At 42.0% G+C, this 22,091-nt stretch overlaps 1 protein-coding gene across 1 annotated transcript; it reads right to left on the bottom strand.

The window, feature by feature from the left end:
• Nucleotides 1–834: 834 nt before the first annotated feature.
• slc7a10a (solute carrier family 7 member 10a) lies at nt 835–21,139 on the bottom strand. The gene is made up of 11 exons (XM_035652450.1): nt 20,942–21,139; nt 15,298–15,502; nt 13,555–13,706; nt 6,212–6,337; nt 5,881–6,034; nt 5,551–5,674; nt 4,947–5,050; nt 4,738–4,834; nt 4,372–4,521; nt 2,906–3,083; nt 835–2,801 (listed from the first exon to the last, which is right to left on the bottom strand). The coding sequence occupies exons 1-11, from the start codon at nt 21,045–21,047 to the stop codon at nt 2,701–2,703; spliced, it is 1,497 nt and encodes a 498-aa protein (XP_035508343.1). The 5' UTR covers nt 21,048–21,139; the 3' UTR covers nt 835–2,700.
• Nucleotides 21,140–22,091: the final 952 nt, after the last annotated feature.

Raw genomic sequence — 22,091 nt, 5'->3', positions numbered from 1 at the left:
AAGGATCAAGATGTTGTGTACCCTAGGTTTTATTAGTTTGTTAAAGTTGTGATAAACTGCTGGACAGAAGCCATGTCAACATCTTCTAAACTGTTTTGTCAGTGTTTTTTTTCCCCCTTTTTTTCCCATCTTTCCATTGCTTTTATTCACTCAAGTACATAATCAAAACCTTTCCAACATGAGTAATAACTGTACTTTTCAATAGGTTAGCACATGGGTAAATACACTGGATCAAGGCCATTGGAAATTAAAGTACTACTAAACCAGGTTGTCTGATACGGCATCCCCTCTCCTTGCTTTTAAAGCTCATTCCCCATCAAAGGCTGAAGTCAACATATACTGTTTGTATAAAAGCATTTCTCTCATTTTAAGAACTATATTTGTATATTTTGTGCTGAGAGATGCCACCATGACATGGGGTTTGCTGATCAAAACCCTGTACAGCCTTCTGCTCATTAGTCCTGTGCCTGCAATCAATAAACTTCAAGCTCTTTATCATTTACGGACTTTTTTCAGTGTATGAAATGTGATTTATCAAAAGTTTTATGTTTGCATCCACCTACTATTCCCAGTACCACCATAATACTGTCTGTGGTCTTCATGCTAGCGTCTGAGGCTGTACTTAAACGCACAGCAGGGCTTTTTAGCCAAATGCTAATGTCAACATGCTAACACGTTCACAGAGACAATGCTTGCATGTTTACCACGTTCACCGTGTTGGTGTGTTGGCATGCTAACATTTGCTAATAAGCACACAATGCTGAAGTGATCAATTTAGAAAAGTCTTGGGATGATATTGAGGACACAATAACCAGTTGCATTATCAAAAAAGAATTATGCTTCTTAGAAGTTGCTATATTTAATGAGCAATTACATTGTTATTCTTGTACAACTTAACACACTTACAAAACACAGATGTACACCCATCAATTGTACAGTATGTAAATGTATCACAACATGTCTGAGGAATGTGATCTTTCAAAGTCCAAAGGCAGTTTGTCTTTTTTCTTTACACAGTATTTACAGATCTCAGCTGAGCTAACAGTGTCTGGACGTGGCAGACAGATATACACGTCATCTTTAAGTTTGAGTGTTTTTATGTGGATTTGATGTGGTGGGGAATCTGGCCTGGAAAAGGACTGAATGTTCAATCCAAGTTCCAACCTGCTTGTTTCATCATGTTAAAAAGGCCACTGGCCCAGACCTTCTATGTTCTGTTGCATGTACAGTACAACATAAACAGCTTATAGACAAGTGCTCTAAGGAATTACCGAAACACACGTAAACACAAATATCTCCTTGACCACAGTAAATTAGCATACTGTGTTAAGGTAGTGGTACCACAACTTCAGTAAGGAAACTTGATCTTAATTATTTTACGTTTTTAAACTCAGTTGCTCAATTGGGTCATAATAAGTCAATATCTTTTCGATTCAACTACCAATGAAAGTACACAGTAGGTCAATGGGATGATAATCAGTTCAACTATATTATATAATAATATCATAGTAAGTCAGCGTGCTGGGGTAACTGCAGTGATGACGTCTTTGGGGAAGTGAGAGAAAGCCCATGCACAAGTAAACATCCACTGCCACCTATCTGTCAACATGGGTCCTGCTAATGTAACATTAATGTTAAGTAGTGAATCACATCAGGTGAAAAATCTGAAATCTAATAACTGTCTTGGCAGGTCAAGCACATTAAAGAGTTCACAGTGGCATTCATTCCCAGAGATGAGAACATTTCCAAAGCAACAAGCTCAACAGAGGCTCGGGGTGCTCGGAGACCAAAGGAGACAGGTGTACATTAAAAACCTGAAGAACAGCCTGTCAACATGTGTTGTAATGATGCAGCTTAATCTTTTGAGAGAGAGTCAGCCATTCGGTCCAGCTGACAGCCACAAACTTCCCATCATCCTCCTGTTACTCCTGTGCTGTGAATATTGCTGGGAAAGATGAGTGTTGTGTGGATAACCTCTCTAATAACAATATGAAGGCACCTGCAGTATCTCTCAGGAGAGGCATGACAATAAAAAAAGAGAGGGATGTAAAGTAAAAGGGAAGGCCAGATACTGCGGCCTGGCAGAGAAACAGACGGAAAAATACTCATCCACAGTAAACATCATGTGAGTAATTAGTGAGAGAGAGCTGAAGGTAGCAGCAGTAAAAGAGAAGTATTGCCAAGTGCAGAAACTGCTTGCATATTTACCTCATAAAAGTTATTACACAATCAAAATACCCGCACAAACCAATACACTATACCAACACATACATTTCATAAGGCACATTAGCTCAAGGATTTAGTTAAAGTCATAAAAGAAGAATATCTTGGAAGTGAAGCGGAAGAGTACAGATGGAGGTTCCTTCAGTGAGTAGAAGTGAGATGATGAGCTAAAGATCTGCATGAAAGAAGAGAAAAACTTGGCATACTGGTGAGGACAAAGAGGGGTACAGTACTACCAAACCAACAATAAACATTATCAACTTCAGGGCTTAACATGCTAATGCCCAAAGTATATCCATCAGCTTCTTTTATACTGGCGCTTCATCGCAGCCCCACTCAGGCTGCACCTGTTCAAGAACATGGACGAAACCATCTGTTCACCATCACCACAAACTGACCAAACTGTGATAAACTGTAACACAAAAAACTGGAAGTACAGGTTGATCTAAAAAGGGACTTCCTGGTTGACTGCACTGCTCAGTCAATGGCTTTGGAGGCAGTGAGGGGTTCAGTCTCTGAAGGGTCTTCCTGAGGAAACACCACATAACACACTTTCTGGCCCATGTATGTGACTCTTTCTGCAACACAAAACACAACATGAGGAGTTTAATTAAAGGGATGAACTGCTAACATATCTAAATAAATATCAGTCAACACTGGACGGTGGCACAGGCCAACTCACCTACTAGCCTGTAGACCCATTTGGGTTTGTCCTTCCACCGAACACCCACAAAGTATACAGGGACTCCAGTCAGCATGATGACCATTCCCAGGCCACAAACCACTGGTTCAGAGTACAGACTGAAGCCCAGCAGCACAGCCCAAAATATCATGTAGCTGATGGGGATCAGCATGTTTACCTGCACAGGACAGACACAGACTCAATTCCACACAATCCTTTCTCTTTTCCAAAAAATTGCCACCTTGCATTAAATGAGATTAGATTTTTTAAATTTCTTCCATCTGAGACAGTTCCCACACAGTCTCTGTATGCAGTATACTGTATCCAAGCAAAAAAACGATTTGAGACAAAATTCCGAATAATTGTGACATACACTCTGTGGGTGAGTGTGCTCCTCTGACACTGGGAGCAAACGTTTTATTGTTTTCTGCAGCTTTTTTACGGCTGCTTTAGTTAGACTGTGAGAGTGATTATATGTTTGTTGTGTGCACTATCGCATTAAAGCCATTTAACCCAGTGGGTAGTTTTGCGTAAGACTGGAGACAAACGGATGACTACAAACTACTTTTCAGTGCACTGACACCGCGGGAAAAGGCTCCCGATATTAAAGCAGGACTTTATTATCTCACGCAGTCCAACGTGCTGTGTGTGTGTGTGTGTGTGTGTGTGGTGTGGTGTGTTGTGTGTTGTTGTGTGTGTGTTGTGTGATCGTGTTGAATTGTCTATGCTATGTGTTTTTCTGTTTGCCTCAATTGCCCCTGAGGGATGAACATGAAGTAGACACCAGGTGGCGCCAAAGTACTGTCCATATCCATAGTGACAAACTACCAACAAGTCACATCTGACCATATACAATGGCCCATTAATTGTCCTGTTTAGAGCTCTGTGTCCACTTTGGCTGCTGAGTTAATATTTGGTTTCATGGCTGCTGCTCAGCTGAGGTGATAAAAATTAAAATATGAATGTTTCGCGAGCGGAGGGGATGGAGGCGTGACAGGGAGGCGGCGGAGGGGAGGGTGGTGGGGTACGTGCTTGGCGGGAAAATACAATCATCTGCATCTACGGAGCGCGAGGCGCGGCGCGAGGAGGAGCGAGAGAGGGGGGCGGTGACAGTGGTGATGTAAAACTTAAGCCCTCTAGTGCACATACCTGAGAATCGGACTTTTACAAGTGAAAGGAGGAGCAGGAAGAGCTTCGAAATCACTAATGCCCGTATTCATCAGCACTGGACACATTCTTAATGCAGTGCTACAAGATCCGAGGGGGGTGAGCAGGGGAGTAGGGGGGGGTGGTAGTGGGAGGGGGGAGGGTGGGAGTCGGGAGACGCAGTAGGTGAGGGAGGGGGGGGGGGGGCGAGCGCGAGACAAGCGACGCGGAGAGCTGGTGAAGGTGTCGGAGATATGGTCGGGAGGTCGACGGATGCGTTGGAGAAGTATTATTCCTACTGTGGATTCTGGGTTCTGTACCTTGATGGGTCTGGCCAGGTTGGGTCTCTTCTTGCGGAGGTAGAGGAGGCCGGCAATGGTTACACCATAAGACAGATAGTTGATGAAGGACACATAGTTGATCAGGTTGTGTGTCTCTCCAATGCACAGGATAAATATGGTGGCAATGCACTGTGGGAGATGAATGCACAGGTTCAGAAGTCAAATGCATATCGAACTAACTGAAAATAATGCAAAATAATTAATTAATTAATATTCAAAAATAAGATTCAAGATTCAAGATTCAATACTTTATTGCCATACAACTCGGTGCAAGTTGCTAGGGATTTGCTTCAATCTGTGTGTGTGGCTGGACAGAGTAGACAAAGCTGTGAGCGCAGTACTCACACAGACCAGCAGGGCGGGGATTGGAGTGCAGTTCTTTAGGTGGATCATAGCCAGCAGGTAGGGCAGGTGACCCTCTCTGGCTCCCGAGAAACACAACCTACAGATAGACACATGCTTGTACGTGTGTATGTTCATCTTAACACAGGGTCGACGCCACTGTTTATTTATTCTGAGGACATATTTGGCAAAGGAAGGTGAGTGTGTTCTACCTGGAGGAGGTGAACAGATATCCATTGATTCCTCCAAAGGTGGACAGTGCTACAGAGATCGGCATCACCCAGGAAAACATCCCCAGCAGCTTTTCCCCGAATGTCTGGAACAACACAACATCTAATGGATCAGATTATTGACTTTTGCTGAGTGACTGATTTACTGATTCATTTAGTCAGTCCTTAAGTAAGATGTTAAATTATTAATTTTACTGAAAGATGCATTGTACATTTTGAACACCCTGCATAGCTATATATCAGACTGTTGCTGCACAGGCGTATGTTCATGGGATAGATAATTGTTGTTTTTAGTCCCTTTTAGGTGATTTAAAATGTTGAATAATGACGGCCTTATGCTTTAATGTACCAGGACACTGCTTGTATTTCAAGTACTTCAAAGGAAAGTAATCAAAACCTGAACTCATGACTGTTTCCCAGTTTTCCCCCTGGGATCATGCAACAAACTTTAATCTTATTGGCTGATTGATTAATTGGTTGGTTGAGGTCTGTCTCATGTTAGGATCCTCAGCTTCAGCAGAGTTGAACAGTATGTAAACGAGCTCCCATATAAATCATCCATTCATGGAGCTGGAGAGCTGCTCACCACTGCCACAGCGTTGGACGCCAGCAGCTCCTCAGGGGTCATGGAGGAGAAGTAAGCGATGTTGGTCATGGTGTAGACAAGTGTCACCAGTGGGATGGAAATGTAAATGGCAAGGGGCAGGTTCCTAATGCAAATAATGATAAAAGTAATAGCGGTAATTCAGATGTTTGTGTACCAGCATTACAAAACTTGAGTTTCTGCAGGTTTTACACAGCATTAACAACACTAAAGTGACTGAGGTGTACATTTAGATTGATATACTTTAGTGTCAGTTGTTTATCGGAAACCTGTAGAGCTGTGAAATGCTATCTGTGGATGTGCGTGACGTACTTGCGTGGCTCCACGATCTCCTCTGTAACATAGTTGAGAAAATTCCAGCCGCTGTAGGCAAAGGAGGCCTGAAGGAAGGCCAGCGCTATTTGTCCCACTGAGGGGTCCTGGCTGAATTCAAAGGCCACACTGGGCCTTAGGGCATCATAGTGACCTGGAGCAGGTGAGAGGAAAGGATGTGTGGATTAAACACTCAAAATTGTTTCATGGCCTAGTCCAATAAGTGCATTAAGCAATCAGTGTACTATATCTACATATGCATAGTTCATTCCAAACCAGAAATTTCTGTCATGTTAAGGATTTCATCTCACCAAAATGTGTGTGTGTTTACCTCTACAGATTTGGACAAGTCCTACCAAGATGATGAGTGCCAGAGCAAGGAGTTTTCCTACGGTGAAAACATCCTGGATCCTTGTTGCCCAGCGCACACTGGAGCAATTCACCCAGGTCAGGAATACTGCGACACACACAAAATTGTTTAGAATGATCATGTGTCTAACAGGCTTTGCCTTATAAATGCAGGGTTTTGTCACAGTGCCGTGTAATAGATAGAACCTCCACTATATTAATAACCTCTACTAATATCAGACACTTTAATAAAATTCAACCATAACCTTCTGGGAAAAGTAGCATTTTTTTTACCAGCTGGGTGCATGTTTTACAATGACAAATGGGTTGGTAAATGGAAAGATGCATAAATACACAATCACAAACTTTAAATAATCTCCCTTTAATGTTTCCTTTTATTAAGGTAATTATTACCCTTTTAAAAAAATCATAATGTATGCAATGCATTAGAATCCAAGCTCCATTATCCTGCACTGACAAAGCATTGAAATGTGGAGATGTGATGAGACCTTCAACACATTGTATAGTGTTTCTAATTATGCCCACATTCAATCTACATACACAAGCATCAGTTTATTTTTTACCTTTTAAAAACACAATGACAATTCACAGTGACTACATGTGTTTTGCTGCCTCTTTCATATTTATGTTCAAGATTAAGGTGTGTACATTGTCTCACTGACTGCACATTCCTCTCTTGTCAGCACACAGAAGCAAAAGAAAGACCATCTTTCCTGACAAAACAGATAGAAGTCTATGGAATTGAACACTTCCTACTTCCCGTTTCCTACTTGCATTGTGTGTGAGTTTGTGTGTGCGCGTGTGCCCCTGCTCCCCACACCACAGTCTCAGCCATTGACCTTCACACTGACCCTCAGTATTGCGTGTTTGCGAGTGCCACAATAACAAGGGTTGGCCAAATTCCAAGTGAGCCAATCTGGACAAGTGCAAGTGGCTCTCCAGTTGCCCTGAAACTGGAGTGCAGGCTTACAAGAGAGGTAAACTCAGTAGGAAGTGTGAGTCGTGCTACCAGCACAGAGAAACAAAGACAGAGAGAAAACAAGTGTAGTTGTACTTTTCTTGCACTGCTTTTGAAATGCTGACAGCAGGGGCATCAACATAGCTTTAGGGTGAGTGGTGGGACAGCAGGATGCAGCAAATGAATGAGCAGAGCCCCGCAAGTTAAGCCTGGGTCACACTACTAAAAGGGTGTATAAATGTAAATAAATGTAAAGCCAATTTCCTGGTCTCATTTTCAGTAATGAAATCTAAACCTCACTACGAACCTACAGACAGACAACCACAACTACCTTCAAAGTACTCATGATTATAAAGTACTGATAAACCCTGATTTAAAAGCTATAAAAATGTTCTTAGATTTATACTTGAACTAAGCCTTAAGACCATTTCTGATGGTGTGCTTATGTTCAATTCATAAAAGACAAAGAGCATAAACAAAAGTTGCTTAAACATGTCCAAGTCCATTTGTAACTTACACACCTGTGATCTAGAAATCTCAAATGGCACCGCCTTAAATAATGCTAGCACAAGTAAGGGTTTAGACAGGAATAGCCATGGACCAAAAGACCCTGTCTTTTATACTGACCATTGCTTGTGTTTAATGTGCACTCAGGATAGTGTGGGAGAAAACAAAAACTCAGGACTCAGTTTAGGCAATAGGGTGTGTGTAATTAACATTGTCTATCCGCCTTTCTTTGTCCCTCCTGTTGTCTCTCAGTTTTCTGCAGATGTCTCATTCTCTTCATATTTCTCTATATTTCTCTATATTTCTCAATTTCTCTCCTTTTACACACAAACACACTCTGTTGCAGTAATAGCACAGCTGTGTGTGTGTGTGTGTGTGTGCTGGTGTGCTGTGGTGTGTGTGGTGTGTGGTGTGTGTGCTGGTGTGTGCGTGTGTGCGTGTGCGCGCGCGCAAGGAAATACGGGTGTGGGGTGTTATCGACCATCCATCACCGGGGCAAGGTTCCCCTCCCAGCACAGAAATCTGAACAAACTGCTTCCGCTGGCGCGGGAACACACACATACACACACGTGTGAATTTTTGGCAGGAGGTTTTGGTGGCACCGGGCAGAGCTTTCTCTCTCCCTACAACACCGCTGTGTTTTATAGTCAGTTACCCTAGGGGTGTTACATGCATTTCCGCTTCTGTGTTCCTGTGAACCCCCCCTCCCTGTGTTAACCCTGACAGGAAGGAGGTGCCAGTGGGCTTTGAATGTGACAGCACAGGTAAATCTGTGTCCTGCTGTCACAGTTTCTATTGAATGCTGCCTCAGCACTAGAATACTAAACTAATTACTGCTTTTACTCTTAATGGATTCTGAACCCAACTTTGTGGAGATTTATCAGGGGGCTTTAACCTCAGGAACGCCTCCTCTTGGTCCAGGATCTGGTCACTGGAGTCACTGAGCTGGCAATAACCCCCCTCCCAAGTCCTGTCTATGCACCACAAGGTATCTGACACCAGAATTCCGTCAGACTACAGTAAATCTACAGGATTTAGTCTGTTTAGTCTAAATGCAGAAACATGCTGACAACTAACACAGTACAGTTAGTGATGTAGTGTTAGGGCTAGATAAAAGGAAGACTGCACTCAGCCGTCACTGGTCATTTTTCTTTATTTAACTCCCATTCAGGCTTAAACTCTCCTTTTAAAAAGAGCCCTGGCTAAGAGGGCAACAACACAGACTGTTACAGATGGATGGGGGAGCACATAATTATACATGTCAAGAGGGAAGGTTAGATTGGTTTTGTTTTAGCATAGCTTTAGTATATTTACATTTTTTCTTATTTGTATTTATTTAACTATCTTTAAGATGAGATAATCTTAAAGATAAAGAACAATATAACAACTTCAACAACAGTCTTTTGAATTGTGTGCTTCCCCTTGGGCGTGAACTAAAACCGGAATGCCAGCTCTCTGCAACATTAGACAATTACAGTAATTCCTTTATGGAATAACATGTTTTCCCCCCCATTATGTATCTTTCAGAGAGCTGTGTGCAGACATGTCTGAAGATGAATTCAGACACTGCAAAATTAGCAGGTTTTTTGTTACTGTGGTACATTAGCATTTTATCATATTTACTCTTTAACAGATGAGATGCAACGACTTAATGATAGAGCAAAGTTGCTGAAGGGTCTAACGAATAAGTGCATTATGTGATGATCTCTTTATCCCATGAGCCATCCATATCCTTACCACTTTTACTTTTTGGAACCACTTAGATTTTTCCATCTGCAGAGCAGTTGTAGCTGACTGATAGTGATTCCTCATTCAAACTATAAAGGAGGGGGGAATCTGTGGAAGTCTAGGAGTGCCAAAATTAAATTGAAATCACTCAAATGTAATTTGCGCATGATGTCTCCATTTATTCTTAGCCTGCATTCTCTGCACTGCTTCATTCACTTGTGTCTACGCTGTGCCTATATTTGTATCGTTGTTCTCTCTTTTCCAAACGCTCATAAAAGCAGAACAACGACACGATTTAAGGCACAGAGGACTTAAATGGTACCTAGTGTTCCTGCAGGGCATTCAGCTTCTGGCAGCAGTTCAGTTGGGAAACAAAAAAGAAATGGCATTTTTATTTGAATAATGGAATGATTTCTTAGGCTTGTTACGTTAAAGTCATCCATCAAAGCAAGCAGGAGAGAAATAACAGCTGGAACATACTACTACTTTTTCTCTTTCTACCACTGCTGCACCACCACATGGATGTGGCACACACACACACACACACACACACACACACACACACACGTGGTGACTAAAACTGTCTCCCTGCTGCGCTGGAATGAACAACAGAAGCTGCGATTGCTGCTCTACAGTAAAACTGAAAATCAGGGTGTGTGTCCCTCCTGCTTTGAAAAAAACCCATTACATTTCTAGTAATTGTTGGCTATAATGTAAAATTAACAATGCTTGGTTCAGTGAGCCTATTACTGTCTTTTACATTTTAAAGAAATAAGACATTTATTCTAATGGTCATTGCTTTAAACTGTTACTGTTTCAGCTTTCTATCCAGTAAAAGTGATTAATATTTGTCTACTTAAAGTTGTGTTACAGAGTAAATCTTTTCAAATGGACGTACTAGGCACATGACAGTGCTGCTGTGGGATTTCCAGTGCTTCTATACTTAGAAGAAAACAACCAGCCCACAACTGGACCTGTCTGGTTTACACTCACACTCTCACACACACACACACACACACACCTGGGTCACTTGTGACATACTGCAGGGGAGCTGGGAACATATCTAGGCTGACTCACATTCATAAACCCTTCACCAAGGAAAGTTCAGTTGACATAACAGCGGCCTTAATAAGACTCAGCAGTGCAGAACAACATTTAATCCGGTTAAGCTCACTGAGGGTTTCAGAAAACACCGTCCACCAAGTGCTGAAACCTGTTGACAATTTATTCCTGTCAGCCTAGACACTTAAGAAACAGTATCAGTATAAAGTCCTAAAGTGACGTAATATTTATATCGTATATTAATATCTCCAGTTTTGCTAGTTTCCTTTGTGGAGATTATAATCAACTTGACAAGCTTTCGCCTCTGTGGGTGAGTTTATGGTTCATGGCCCTGAATTTGTCTAGAACTGATGATGAACACCAGTGCAGGGCTGACTCACTGTATACACACAGTGTAAAACAATGCATGGCTATTGAATCAAACATATCCATCCTCTTCTCACAGTAAAGGCTGTAGGTGTTGGTCCTCATACATACATTCCTACATTTGCGATTATGGCATATAGACCTAACTAGAAGTTTATTATTTACACCAGTGACTTGTCTCACTTCCACGCATCTGAATTCAGTGTGTGAGTGTGACGGAGCTGTATTGTAAAAACATTAAACTTAACCTTAAATTTCATCATCCAAGAAACATCTTCTCAATCTGTGTTCAGGATGCAGGAAGGTTCCCTGCTCACAAGATGCAGGTAAAGTTTCAGACGTAAATTGAAGCTTATATAACTGCTCATGACAGATGACTATAATCTCACTGTGACTGTAGGTCTGAAGTGTGATGCTGTGGACCAGAGAGGGGGAGAGTGGGTGGTACCAAGCAGCCAATACGAATATCAAAACCGCTAACCAGAATGTCAGCTGGCCAATGGCATCCCCCATCATTGATGCGCAAGGTGTCCTGCCCATTTCCTGTTTCCATGGTGCTCGGTGACAGGAGCGTCACGGTAACCACTGTGAAACAATGCACAATGGCGTAGACACACCCTCTCATTAGCGGCGTCCACAAAGGCTGGCACCATTATATAGTCTGACACTGATACTGACAAACAAACAAACACACAGGCACACACGTGTGCAGACACACAGACTCTTACAACACTCACACACACTCACACACAGCAGGCCCCTGGCCTAACTAGGCAGCAGTTGTGTCGCCAAAAATAGTGGAGGTACACCTGCGTGCTCTGTACATACTAACCCCAGCCTGACACATGCACACACTCTCTCACGCACAGATACCCATCCCTCTCCTGTCTATACCGCCAGTTCTCCATCCAGTTCAGACAAGACCAAGCTGGCTGGCTCGTTGACCAGATACATGCACACGCCGCTTCTGCCACTGGCTATTTAAATACAGATTGCTGTACTCCAACATTTCAAGGAAAGGCGCTGATCAGATTAGAGGCTAGAAATAGAGCACAGCGCTTCATAAGGAATTATCAAATGACAATGACAGCCGTCAGCACACCGTGAACTATCATAAAACCATAATATCTTCAAGCCATGAGATCAAAGTGTCTGGATTTGGTTTGTTTTTGTGGCTTCTCCCTTGCTTTTTATGTCAGAGCGACTTCCAACCTGTTAGCCACTTACTCTCACGTTGGTCAGTGGATGCAGGTATATCCTGCTGAATGGATAGGCAGGACTTACTGCTTCTCTTTCCTTGCTCTCATTTGGTTTTGCAACACTTATTTATGATCTGCCATCATTCAATGCTTAATTCTTTAATGGATTTTAAGTGTGCTGACCCTAAGTTCAGGTTGTATTGTTGATTTAGGAACGTCTGCTCTGATGTTTACCCTCACTGGGAGTCACTCTAGGTCATACAGTCAGATGACCTTACAGTGACACAAGGTCTGAAGTGTGATACTTCGAACCGGGATGTCACGATGACTGCGTCAGAGGCCAGAGCGGCAGCAAGCAGCCAACAGGAATTTAAAACAGTCACACTATCAATACACCAGTGGGATCCTCTGAACCGGATTTCTAAAAGGTGTCAAATCCCCGAAACAGACGCATAAACTCCAAATCACCTGTCAGACTTTCATGAGCCGATCAACCTAAAAAACCTGGTCAACATTCCAGCCACCAACCAGCTTGTCAATTTTGTTCATGCCAACAAGAGACAGTTCTTCACGTCATCAAAAAAATGTAAAGGGTTTTCCTGTCTGAACAGTTTTTGGTGTAAAGTAATGGTTCAACAATTTATTTGCTTTGTAAGTTAGAGAAGAAGATGAATAACACTCTCATTATCTGTCTTTTAAATATGAAACGACCACCAGGACATGGTTAGCTTAGCATAGCATAAACACTGGGAAGGGTCGAAAACAACTTGCCTGACTCCTTCACAAAATGTTGCTTTTCCTGTAAAATAACTACTTGGTTATTTGCTCTTTAGGAAGTCAATAACTAATAAAAGCTTTTACATTTACTTTTTCTAATGCTGCATTCCTGAAGTGGAAGGTCAGACATTCCCGTCTGCCAGGTTGAATTACATTGCATTGTAGTGGCACAGCTCTTCTCCTCTCACACATTTCATTCAAGGTTGACAATGAAACACAAGCGTGTTTTAAAGAGTCTAACATGCATGTTGCGTCGAGTTTACAGTGAGTACTGCCATGTTGATGCAGCACAAGACGACTGACTGCATTTTAGAAACCTGACAGGGAAGGACTTCCTACCAAGTGTTACTTGAAATTCACTCTGTGGCATCTGACTTTATATCTAATGAAAATAAGCATCTGTCTCTTAGCCTCTGCACCTGGAAAAATTCTCCACCACATGTGTTTTGAGTTTCGGTTTGTTTGAGATGAACAGAAGAACCATGTGGTTAGTATTAGCAGCAGAAGTTAGCCTGGCTGAACAAAAAGAAAATTAGCACCACCTATAGAAACTTCATCAACAGAAAATCAGAGGGAAAAGCCTTCTAGTTTGGGATTTGCATCGCTGGGAAGCACAGTTCAGAAACAACATAGCGAAATACCAAATATAGACTAAACAAAAGAACATGGCTAAAAAGGACTTTGAGCGGGCTTTGGGCTGTGACTCACAGATACAGATGGTGGCGAGGAGTCTGGTAGCAATGAACGGAGGCAGGCAGTTCTGGAAGGCCGGCTGCAAGACGTAATTGGAGAAGGTGAGAGCGATGACTGCCAGCGTGGTTGGATACATGATGAGCACGGCACTCCATAACAACAGAAAGCTGCAGGACGAAGAGACAAAACACACAGCATTTTGTATGTGAGAGTAAACAGTTTCTTTGGTGGCATTTTTTTTTAAATTCGAGTTTAATATGGAGAAGTTGGTGCTACAAGCTGTGGTGTTGACTGTTACTTGGACAGGAAAGGGGCTCTCACTGCTCTCTTTCAGTTCCACCCTGTGTTCTCATTCATGCTGATATTAAGAGCTGCCCAGCACTGCTTTCTGCTGTTGATCAGTTAGGGTTGGGTGACTTAAAAGCATCAGTTAAAAGAGACTGATGCTCAGACATGAAGAGGAGACAGTGGAAAGAAAGGAGGTAAATACAGTAGGACTTATCTTCTTGTAATTGATACTGTGACCTTTGACTTGTCTTGAGACTTTTCTCACAGTGCAGCCCTCTATTTAGTAATAGAATACTGAATAAATCCACTACTTATAGAAAATAGTCCAAAAATGTAAAGGCCAATTAGTCTTTTTTTAGGCTTTTCAAGCTTGTGTCTTTAAAGAATAGCTTTAAAGCAGTAGCTCAGTCCATAGGGACTTGATTTGGGAACTGCAGGGTTGCCAGTTCAAATCCAGCACGTACCATGGTACGCAGTGGGGACTGGTAGCTAGAGAGGCACCAGTTTACCTCCTGGGCACTGCCAGGGTGCCCTTGAGCAAGACACAGAACCCCTGCAGTGCCTGACTATGTAGCAGCCTAATCACTATGGCATCTCTCCATGACTAATGCATATGCATGATTCTGTATTTCCTGTGTGTGAAACACAGGAAAATAATAAGCAGATTAACTGATAATGAAAATAATCATTAGTTGCAGCCTAGTGCTGGCAATATTTAATGGTGTCTGAGGAGGAAAACAGAACTCAGTGATAAAGTAATGTACTTAATGAGGGATGTACGACCACAAAGAAGGGAGAGAGTGTGTCGTTAGATGGGGGAGATGTGGTAGTTCTGCAAGGGTGTGGTGGACAGCGCTACAGACGTGTTCCTACATTATTATTGTATCACCTAACTGTCGCCCAACAAAAAGTGGTGGGAAAAAAAATATTTCGAGCATTGAGAATGCCTTTCTAATTCATTGCACTCTCGATTTCCAAACTGCAGTTGAATGGATGTAAACCACTTGAGAGAGCAGCATGAAGGTTAAGCCTATGTTTCTGCTTTTAATATACTGGTGCATTTATTTCTGTATTAGTTCTTGTTTGGTTCTTTTAAGGCAGCACCAGTATTTGTTTGCCCTGCTTTACACGTGGAAATGAATGAGCGAAACAAAGCCACACAGGACTAAACTAGGGCCGCCACAGGCATGCACACTACAGGGCATGTTTGACCTTCTCATACTTACAGCACTGCTCTATGATCAGCTGGCATGTCACATGACTACATGACAGTCACAGGACCTTCAGAGCTGATTGGTTCCAGCCAGGCAGCCGTATTAAACCAACCCTTTTGTGTACAGACCCTAGAGACTATTACTCCACTCTAGGTTGGTAATTGCTGGGAACTAAAACAGTCAACATGAATCGTCTCAAATTAAACCCAACTGCTGTTGTAGTGTAGGCACAGCAGTGTTAAACAACAGTACTTACCCCACTAGCCCTCCAAAGATTTCTGTCACATACGAATAGTCTCCTCCAGACTTTGGGATGGTGACGCCAAGTTCAGCATAGCACATGGACCCAAGGGCACAGATCCCTCCTCCACAAACCCATACGATGAGTGACAGCCCCACTGATCCTGCATGCTCCAACACTCCTTTAGGTGAAATGAATATCCCAGAGCCAATGATGTTCCCTACAGAGATAAGCAAAGGTTCAGGTTATTTACACTTGTTTGTAGGTAATTCAATATTTAAGTACTATTACACATTTCAATTTTCATGTTTGTTTCTGGTTTGTCTTGGCAAAGGACCGATGTGTAGGATTCAGCTGCATCTAGTGGTGCAGTTGCAGATTACAACCAGTAGAGCTCAGCTTGTGTTTAGGAGAAACTACAGTGGCAACAAAAGTTGCAAAAAACACAAAAGGCCCTATCTAGAGCCAGTGTTTGGTCCGTTCTGGGCTACTGTAGACACATGGCGGACTCTGTAGGCGAGGACCCGCTCCTAACAAAAACACAATCATTTTTATTATTATTATTCCTGCCAATAGATCCTCCTTTAAGTAATGAACTGTTTTGTCTGAGGCTTGTCAATCCCCTTTATTACTCAGATATCCATATACAGGTTTTTGAGACATTGAAAACAAAACTGGCTTGAATAAAAAAAACAGCATCCAGATATCCCCAGAGGCTTATTAAAACAGCCAAACCATTTAAATTTTAGTCAAATCTTTGGGGATTCCCTTCAACTGACTTTTCTAATCTCCAAAGAACCTTATCATCAACATTATGCTGTCTTGTGGTGGATGTGTAATATGCATGTATAATAAGCTTTTTGGACTATTATTTTGTATATTGTAAGTATTTGGATGACTTTTAATAAATAAAAAAAAATGTAACAAAAGAATAGGTGTTAAACCTAGACACACAGAAGCCTAGGGTCAGAGGTCAAAGCACCAACAGTAGATATTGCAACTGTTTTACGTTGAATTCTGGAGGACACAGAAGTGTGTTGGTAACAAAGAGGATGCAGGTGGAAAGAACAGATTAACAAAGACTTGTTGACAAAGAAACTTTAACACACAAGGAAGAGGAAAAATTCTTAAATCTCTCCCTTCACTTTAAATTTGCTAAACAACAACTTTTGGCATTATAGTCATTATTTGGTAATGAGTGTAGCTGGATGTAGGGATGTTTTACAGACATGACTGCATACATCAGCAGGTTAAAGCTCTGTTCTGTCCCCCCAGTGTCGTGTTTCATTAAAGAAAAACACAATTTGACTACAGGCCTTCTTTTTGATTTATTTTTCTGTTTCTGTAGTCAGATGATTGCATGAGTATAAAATGGTAAATTGGCTCATACATCAAACTTCATACATCAAACTGACAAAAAGAGACAATTATTCTTGGGCTGCTGCACAGAAACCCTCAATCAAATCATCTACACTGACATCATCCCAAAAAAAAACAAAACTGTGTGATTAGCTTTTAACCCAAAAAAATCAATCACAGTTACAGTTGAATTTTAACATTGCTTTTACATGCTAGGATCATGTCTGTGATTGTTGCACTGCAGTTAATTTGTGTTGGCGTGAGTCATTGTTTTACTATGGAGAGAACACAGACACTAAACCACATGGCAGCATCTATGTTGCTGCGGGCTGCTCAGATTGTGGATGATGGACAAAAAAAAAAAATATGTGCTAAGGATGGCAAGAATCACTGATTAGCATTGCTGCACTGGCATAAGTTCAAGATATGATCCCCTGATTAAAAAAGTGTGCATCAGATACAATTTTGGATGAAATCATTTCTAACATCATTGCACTGTTATTATTTAGAAAGTGATTATTTGTGACCAATAATTTGATAGTCAAATGGATTTCTCCTCTCTAAACAGTTTCTGAAGGCAGCTTAAGAAGAACCAAAGAAAATCAAACTCTCTCTACCATAATGAATTGCAGCATCATATCGGTTGGGAATGCGTATTTCATTGGCCTCAGTGATGGAGATGCACATCCCTATTATGTGCGTATGTACTGAATTCTTAGAGAACATTAATTAAGTAATTAAGTAACATGTCCCCAATTGGACAGAGAACCACTCAGTCTTGTAACACTGGACCCTTCAATAGCTCCCTGGTGTCCAGAACAGATAGCAAATGATCCCTGACGCATATAACAGTAGTTGTGGAAGGAAACCAGTAGTTTACCGCTTTCAAAATTTTTTGTCTAACTTTAATTAGACTGCTTGTATAATTTATTCTTTATGGAAAACAACAGAAGAAATTCAAGCACCACCTGTCCCACGTATGTAATGACACAACCATAGCTATATTTGGTAGAATGAACCGGTTAATCCAATTTGGCCTTGTGGTGCGGTGGAAACATGGCTCATTGAGGTCCTGGCTCAGCTGTCCCCCAAACAGGGGTGGTGGCTCACTTGGCTATGACACAACTAGAAGGGCACTCGGAAAGTGCAGAAGACATCCACCATGCCAATGGTTCAGTTTTCTATGATATACAAATCTGCAAGCGCAACCGCTGTATATGTCTGTATTACAGTCAACCTATCTCGCAATGTAAGAGTGAAAAATAATAATGTGTCTCCCCCGTGATCTGCTCCATAATCTAACAGGTTCTTCTTTGGCCCATGCTACACCCTTCCAGCAAGTTCCATGAACATCCAGGCCAGTAGTTTTTGCGTAATCCTGCTGACAGACAAACGGCACCGAAAACACAACCTCCTTGGTGGAGGTAATAGGACACCATGTCATGTGTTTAAATCCAGCCTGGTACAAAGAAAAGACAAAACATAAACAAACACACATAAAAAAGCAAGCAAACAGCAGCTGTCCAAGCAAAAAGTGTTTTTCTCCTCTTTGGTGAACTTTGGGGACAAATGGAGTCTTCACAACAAATTTGCTGTCCACTGTAAACATTTTATCAGTTCAAACCCAGTGAGGCACGCCATCGCGGCTTCCCCGTTAGAGCTGCTCCGAATGCTCCCTAATGATGACGGGGAGAGAGGAGGTCCGAGCAGTGCATTTATCACTGTCAGATTTGATTGTGGAGGCCGTGGTGAGATGCAGAGCTGTTACATAACGCCTATGTTGTGTTTGTTATGTCATAAAGTTTGGCATCACAGCTGAAAGTGTGAATCAGAGTCTTACTGACCCTCACAGCCTCCCTGCACTTGAGCTGAGAAATGACTCCTCAGAAATCACCATTTTATTCAAATCATGACAGAGAGTTAAGACTTATCCTACCAGTGTAGACAAGCATGGAGCATAACCGACTCAAACTGCCTGAGGTGAAAATATCTGCAGGTGGAGGTGGGGCTGGGAAAATGTGGAAATAGTGGTAACTGTCATATTTACATTGTCTTAGATTTTTATATTGTTTATTTGCTTTATTGTCCAGCCCCTAGGTGTAGACAGTACTGCACACAGTAAAGCAGTAATGCGCGCTGACAGCTCCAATAGTCCACCTTACTAGAGAGGGGCGTTGGATATGTGAGTAGGCTGTATCTGGTGGGTAGTAGTGTGACTCATGTTGTATGTGTGTACTAGCTTCACAGGCTTCACTCCATCTGTGCTTCGCAGAAAAGACCTGGCAAGTGGTCGGTATTAACCGGAGTGATCTGAGCACCCATTTCACACTCACAATATTAAATTAGACAAAGTATATAACCCTTGAAGCTCGGATATACTGTAAAGCATAATCTGAGCTGTGGGTGTACTTTGAGAGTTTAGCAAAGGATTTATACAGCTACTACTTGCCAAATGGACAAAATACTTAAATGGGCCGGCCAAAGAATGAGAATTCACTGGGACTGTATCAGTTTCTATCAAAGCATAGTAGACATGACCTTGCTTATAAAGATAAGCTATTAAAATGATAACATTAGTATTAAAAGTGCCACACTGACTCCATTGTTCTCTATTTATCAGTTGTTCTGGTAGGTTTGTGTCTGTTTGCTTAGTGAAATACTTTTCCGTTTGATTTTACATTTTTATTACCCTAAATATGTAAAAGACAAATCTGTGTAATCTGTGAGCTGCAGCCACAGGAGGTAATCAGCATGTTAAAAAGATACAGTGGAAACCACAGTATAAAACAGACTAGAAGGTCCAACATCTGTCTTCAACTTCCAGTCATGTTGGTTTCGTTCCCCTTTTACTTGGAGGGGTCCGCCTACTTGTGGTGTAGAAACTTATCATTTGGAGGTCCTGCCTGCAGAGGTACACTTGGGACTTAAGTCATGGCAGTACTGTTTTCACTGGCACACTCCTGATGCCCCATTACATGCAGCTAGACAGTCAGTTAAAGCCTGTCTTATGACTCTACTGCCCCTTTTGTATGACCACACAGAAGTGATTTACTGAGTCAGATGAATGACTGCTGAAAACGACCTTGTACTTGACCTCTCTCTTCATTCATTCTCTTATTTATCCAGTCTTCCCAATTCTGTGGTCCAGTGGTTCATCCTGCATGCGCTTGGCTCATGTTATAATCTAAATAATTTTGAAAAACCAGCCAACATTTATGAATGAAAAGGGACCAAAGCTGAATTTTGAGAAACTAACAACAATTCACAGTGTACAATAATAAAAGGTGGGTTAAGCCATCTAATTGATTTAACAAAACCCAAGAACAGACACAAAGTCTCACACAAAAATAACTTAATGACAACATTCATGTCGTGTCATGAAGTCATTAGCAGCCCCCCCCCCCCCCCAGAAATATAGAGGCTGGGGATATGAGTCCAATCAGAGGCTGCTTATCAGATGCCAGCTGGCGCTTGGGGAACCCTCTGCGTTACTGTCATATTCTTATAGCACATACTGCATAACCTGTTGACTTTACTACTGCAGACAGGGTTGTTTCCGACACTGCATACTTTCAGCGCTATAGCTCTGTTCATAATGTACAGGAAAGCCGTGTGCAACAGCGCAGCTTCCTGTATTTAAACATACCCAGACTCATTATGACCGCACAACGTAAATGTCACGTATCGCAGCATGAGTCATTTTAGTAAGCGCGGTTTATCAGAGTAAGGGCGGTTTATAATAAGATGAAGGAGGAACAGTACTGAAGCCCGAACCCCGGCAGCGATGCAGTGTTAATGCTCTCCTGTCCTACAGAACCACATGGAGGCTGTGCTTTGTCTGCATGCCTTTCAAGTTCAAAAAGATCCAGCCACGTAGGCATGTCCATAGTCAGATCATCCCGACTGATGCAACAGTTTCCACACAGAACTCTGCCTAAAGTCCGATCTGGACCTAGGCATCGGAGATGGACCATCCGTGCGTAAAAGCGGTTCTTTCTGCGCGTATCCTGGCGGTTTTGTGCCAAATTCTGGCACAAAGACTGTTACACTATTTTTGAATTATAAGCTTCCCCTACAGTGTGCTTACAGCAGATCAGGATTCGAACAAAACCCTTTCTGTGGCTGACTCCTATTGTGTGGCATGATATTGTTAAAAACAGTGCAACAACTGCACATCCGCCACGTTACAATAGTTCTCCCACCAGCCGGCCGCTCAAACACGTTTCTTCACGCAACTTCTCTTTGTAGCCGAGCCGATCTTCATGAATACACCATGTAAGACAAAAGTTGTCACACTCACCGATGATAATAGCGCAGGCGCTCAAAAGTCCAATTTCTTTTTTCAGGGTGACTCTGTCGCTCTTAGAGGAGTTTTTAACCTTCTTCTTTTCCTCGTTGTCCTCCATCGCCTTCGCCTTGCGAATGTGCTTCCTGCCCGCCTCGGTCCGGTCCAGATACTGTAGACTGAACCACGCTGCGCTCTCTGGGTTGCACTTATAATGTCCTACTGATGAACAGAGAAGGACGCGCGCCTGCGCACAAGCCACTACTGATTACTACCACCTTGTCTCAGGTAGACTGGTAAGGAGGGGGTGACAACATTCAGGGATCTAACACCTGAGGCCAGAAGAAGTACACAGAGAATGTATGTATGTTTATGTAATCATAAAAACCAGCAACAACAAAACATAAATATATCCTCAGTACCTAAATCAGTTTGATGCTACATACTGTAAATGTGTAGCTGGAATATATTTCACCAAACTCTATAAACCTGTCAACTTATCACAATGTGTATATATGCACAGCATGTGTACAAATCCACTCTAACTATCAATGTTATTATAATTATTTTATTTTTTGTGCTTTTGGACGTGTGCAAACTCCTCAATTTTGCCACCGATACAAATAAATATTAAAATAACAGCTTTTCCCTCCTGGGGAATAGTCCTAGTTTTATATCTGGACAAACAAGATTCAGGTGAGTCTGTTCTCCCTCAGGACTGCTGTAACTTGAGACTCAGCTCATTCTTTCAAAATGGGGGAGGGTCAACAGTATACAGTACTGTTTAACACAGACGCCTTCGATCAGTCTAGATTATAAGATTACTTTAGCGTTCTGCTAACTGACAGTATTTCTGAACATCAGAAGACAACGAATATGAAAACGCAGATATTAGAACAAATGAATATACAGTCACATTAGCTGCTCTGTGAGGCTGTACACAGGGGTGCATGCTAACATGCTCACAATGACGATGCTGACACTGACAGAGCACAAAAGATAGCCGGAGGAAGCCAAAAGTAATATCTGGACAACAGGCCTTTGTTTTGACAGGTTACAGTAGGAAAAGCACAGGTGTAACAAAATGAATGATGGCTGAATTCCATGTCACTGCTCCAGTTTCAGGGTCCTCCTATTGTGTTTTCCAGCCCACTGGCACACTGTC

This window comes from Morone saxatilis, unplaced genomic scaffold (assembly GCF_004916995.1).
Source record: "Morone saxatilis isolate NCDOM2014 unplaced genomic scaffold, NCSU_SB_2.0 Contig11, whole genome shotgun sequence".
Taxonomy (NCBI): domain Eukaryota; kingdom Metazoa; phylum Chordata; class Actinopteri; family Moronidae; genus Morone; species Morone saxatilis.
This window is presented reverse-complemented; position numbering and strand designations above follow the sequence as displayed.

Excerpts from the sequence above, each read along its gene's own strand:
- slc7a10a (XM_035652450.1), bottom strand. The coding sequence starts at position 21,047 with ATGGAGGACAACGAGGAAAAGAAGAAGGTTAAAAACTCCTCTAAGAGC. Across the intron at positions 6,035-6,211 it reads ACTTGTCCAAATCTGTAGAG|GTCACTATGATGCCCTAAGG; the intron begins GTAAACACACAC and ends CACCTGCTCCAG. Across the intron at positions 2,802-2,905 it reads ATGGGTCTACAGGCTAGTAG|AAAGAGTCACATACATGGGC; the intron begins GTGAGTTGGCCT and ends TTTGTGTTGCAG.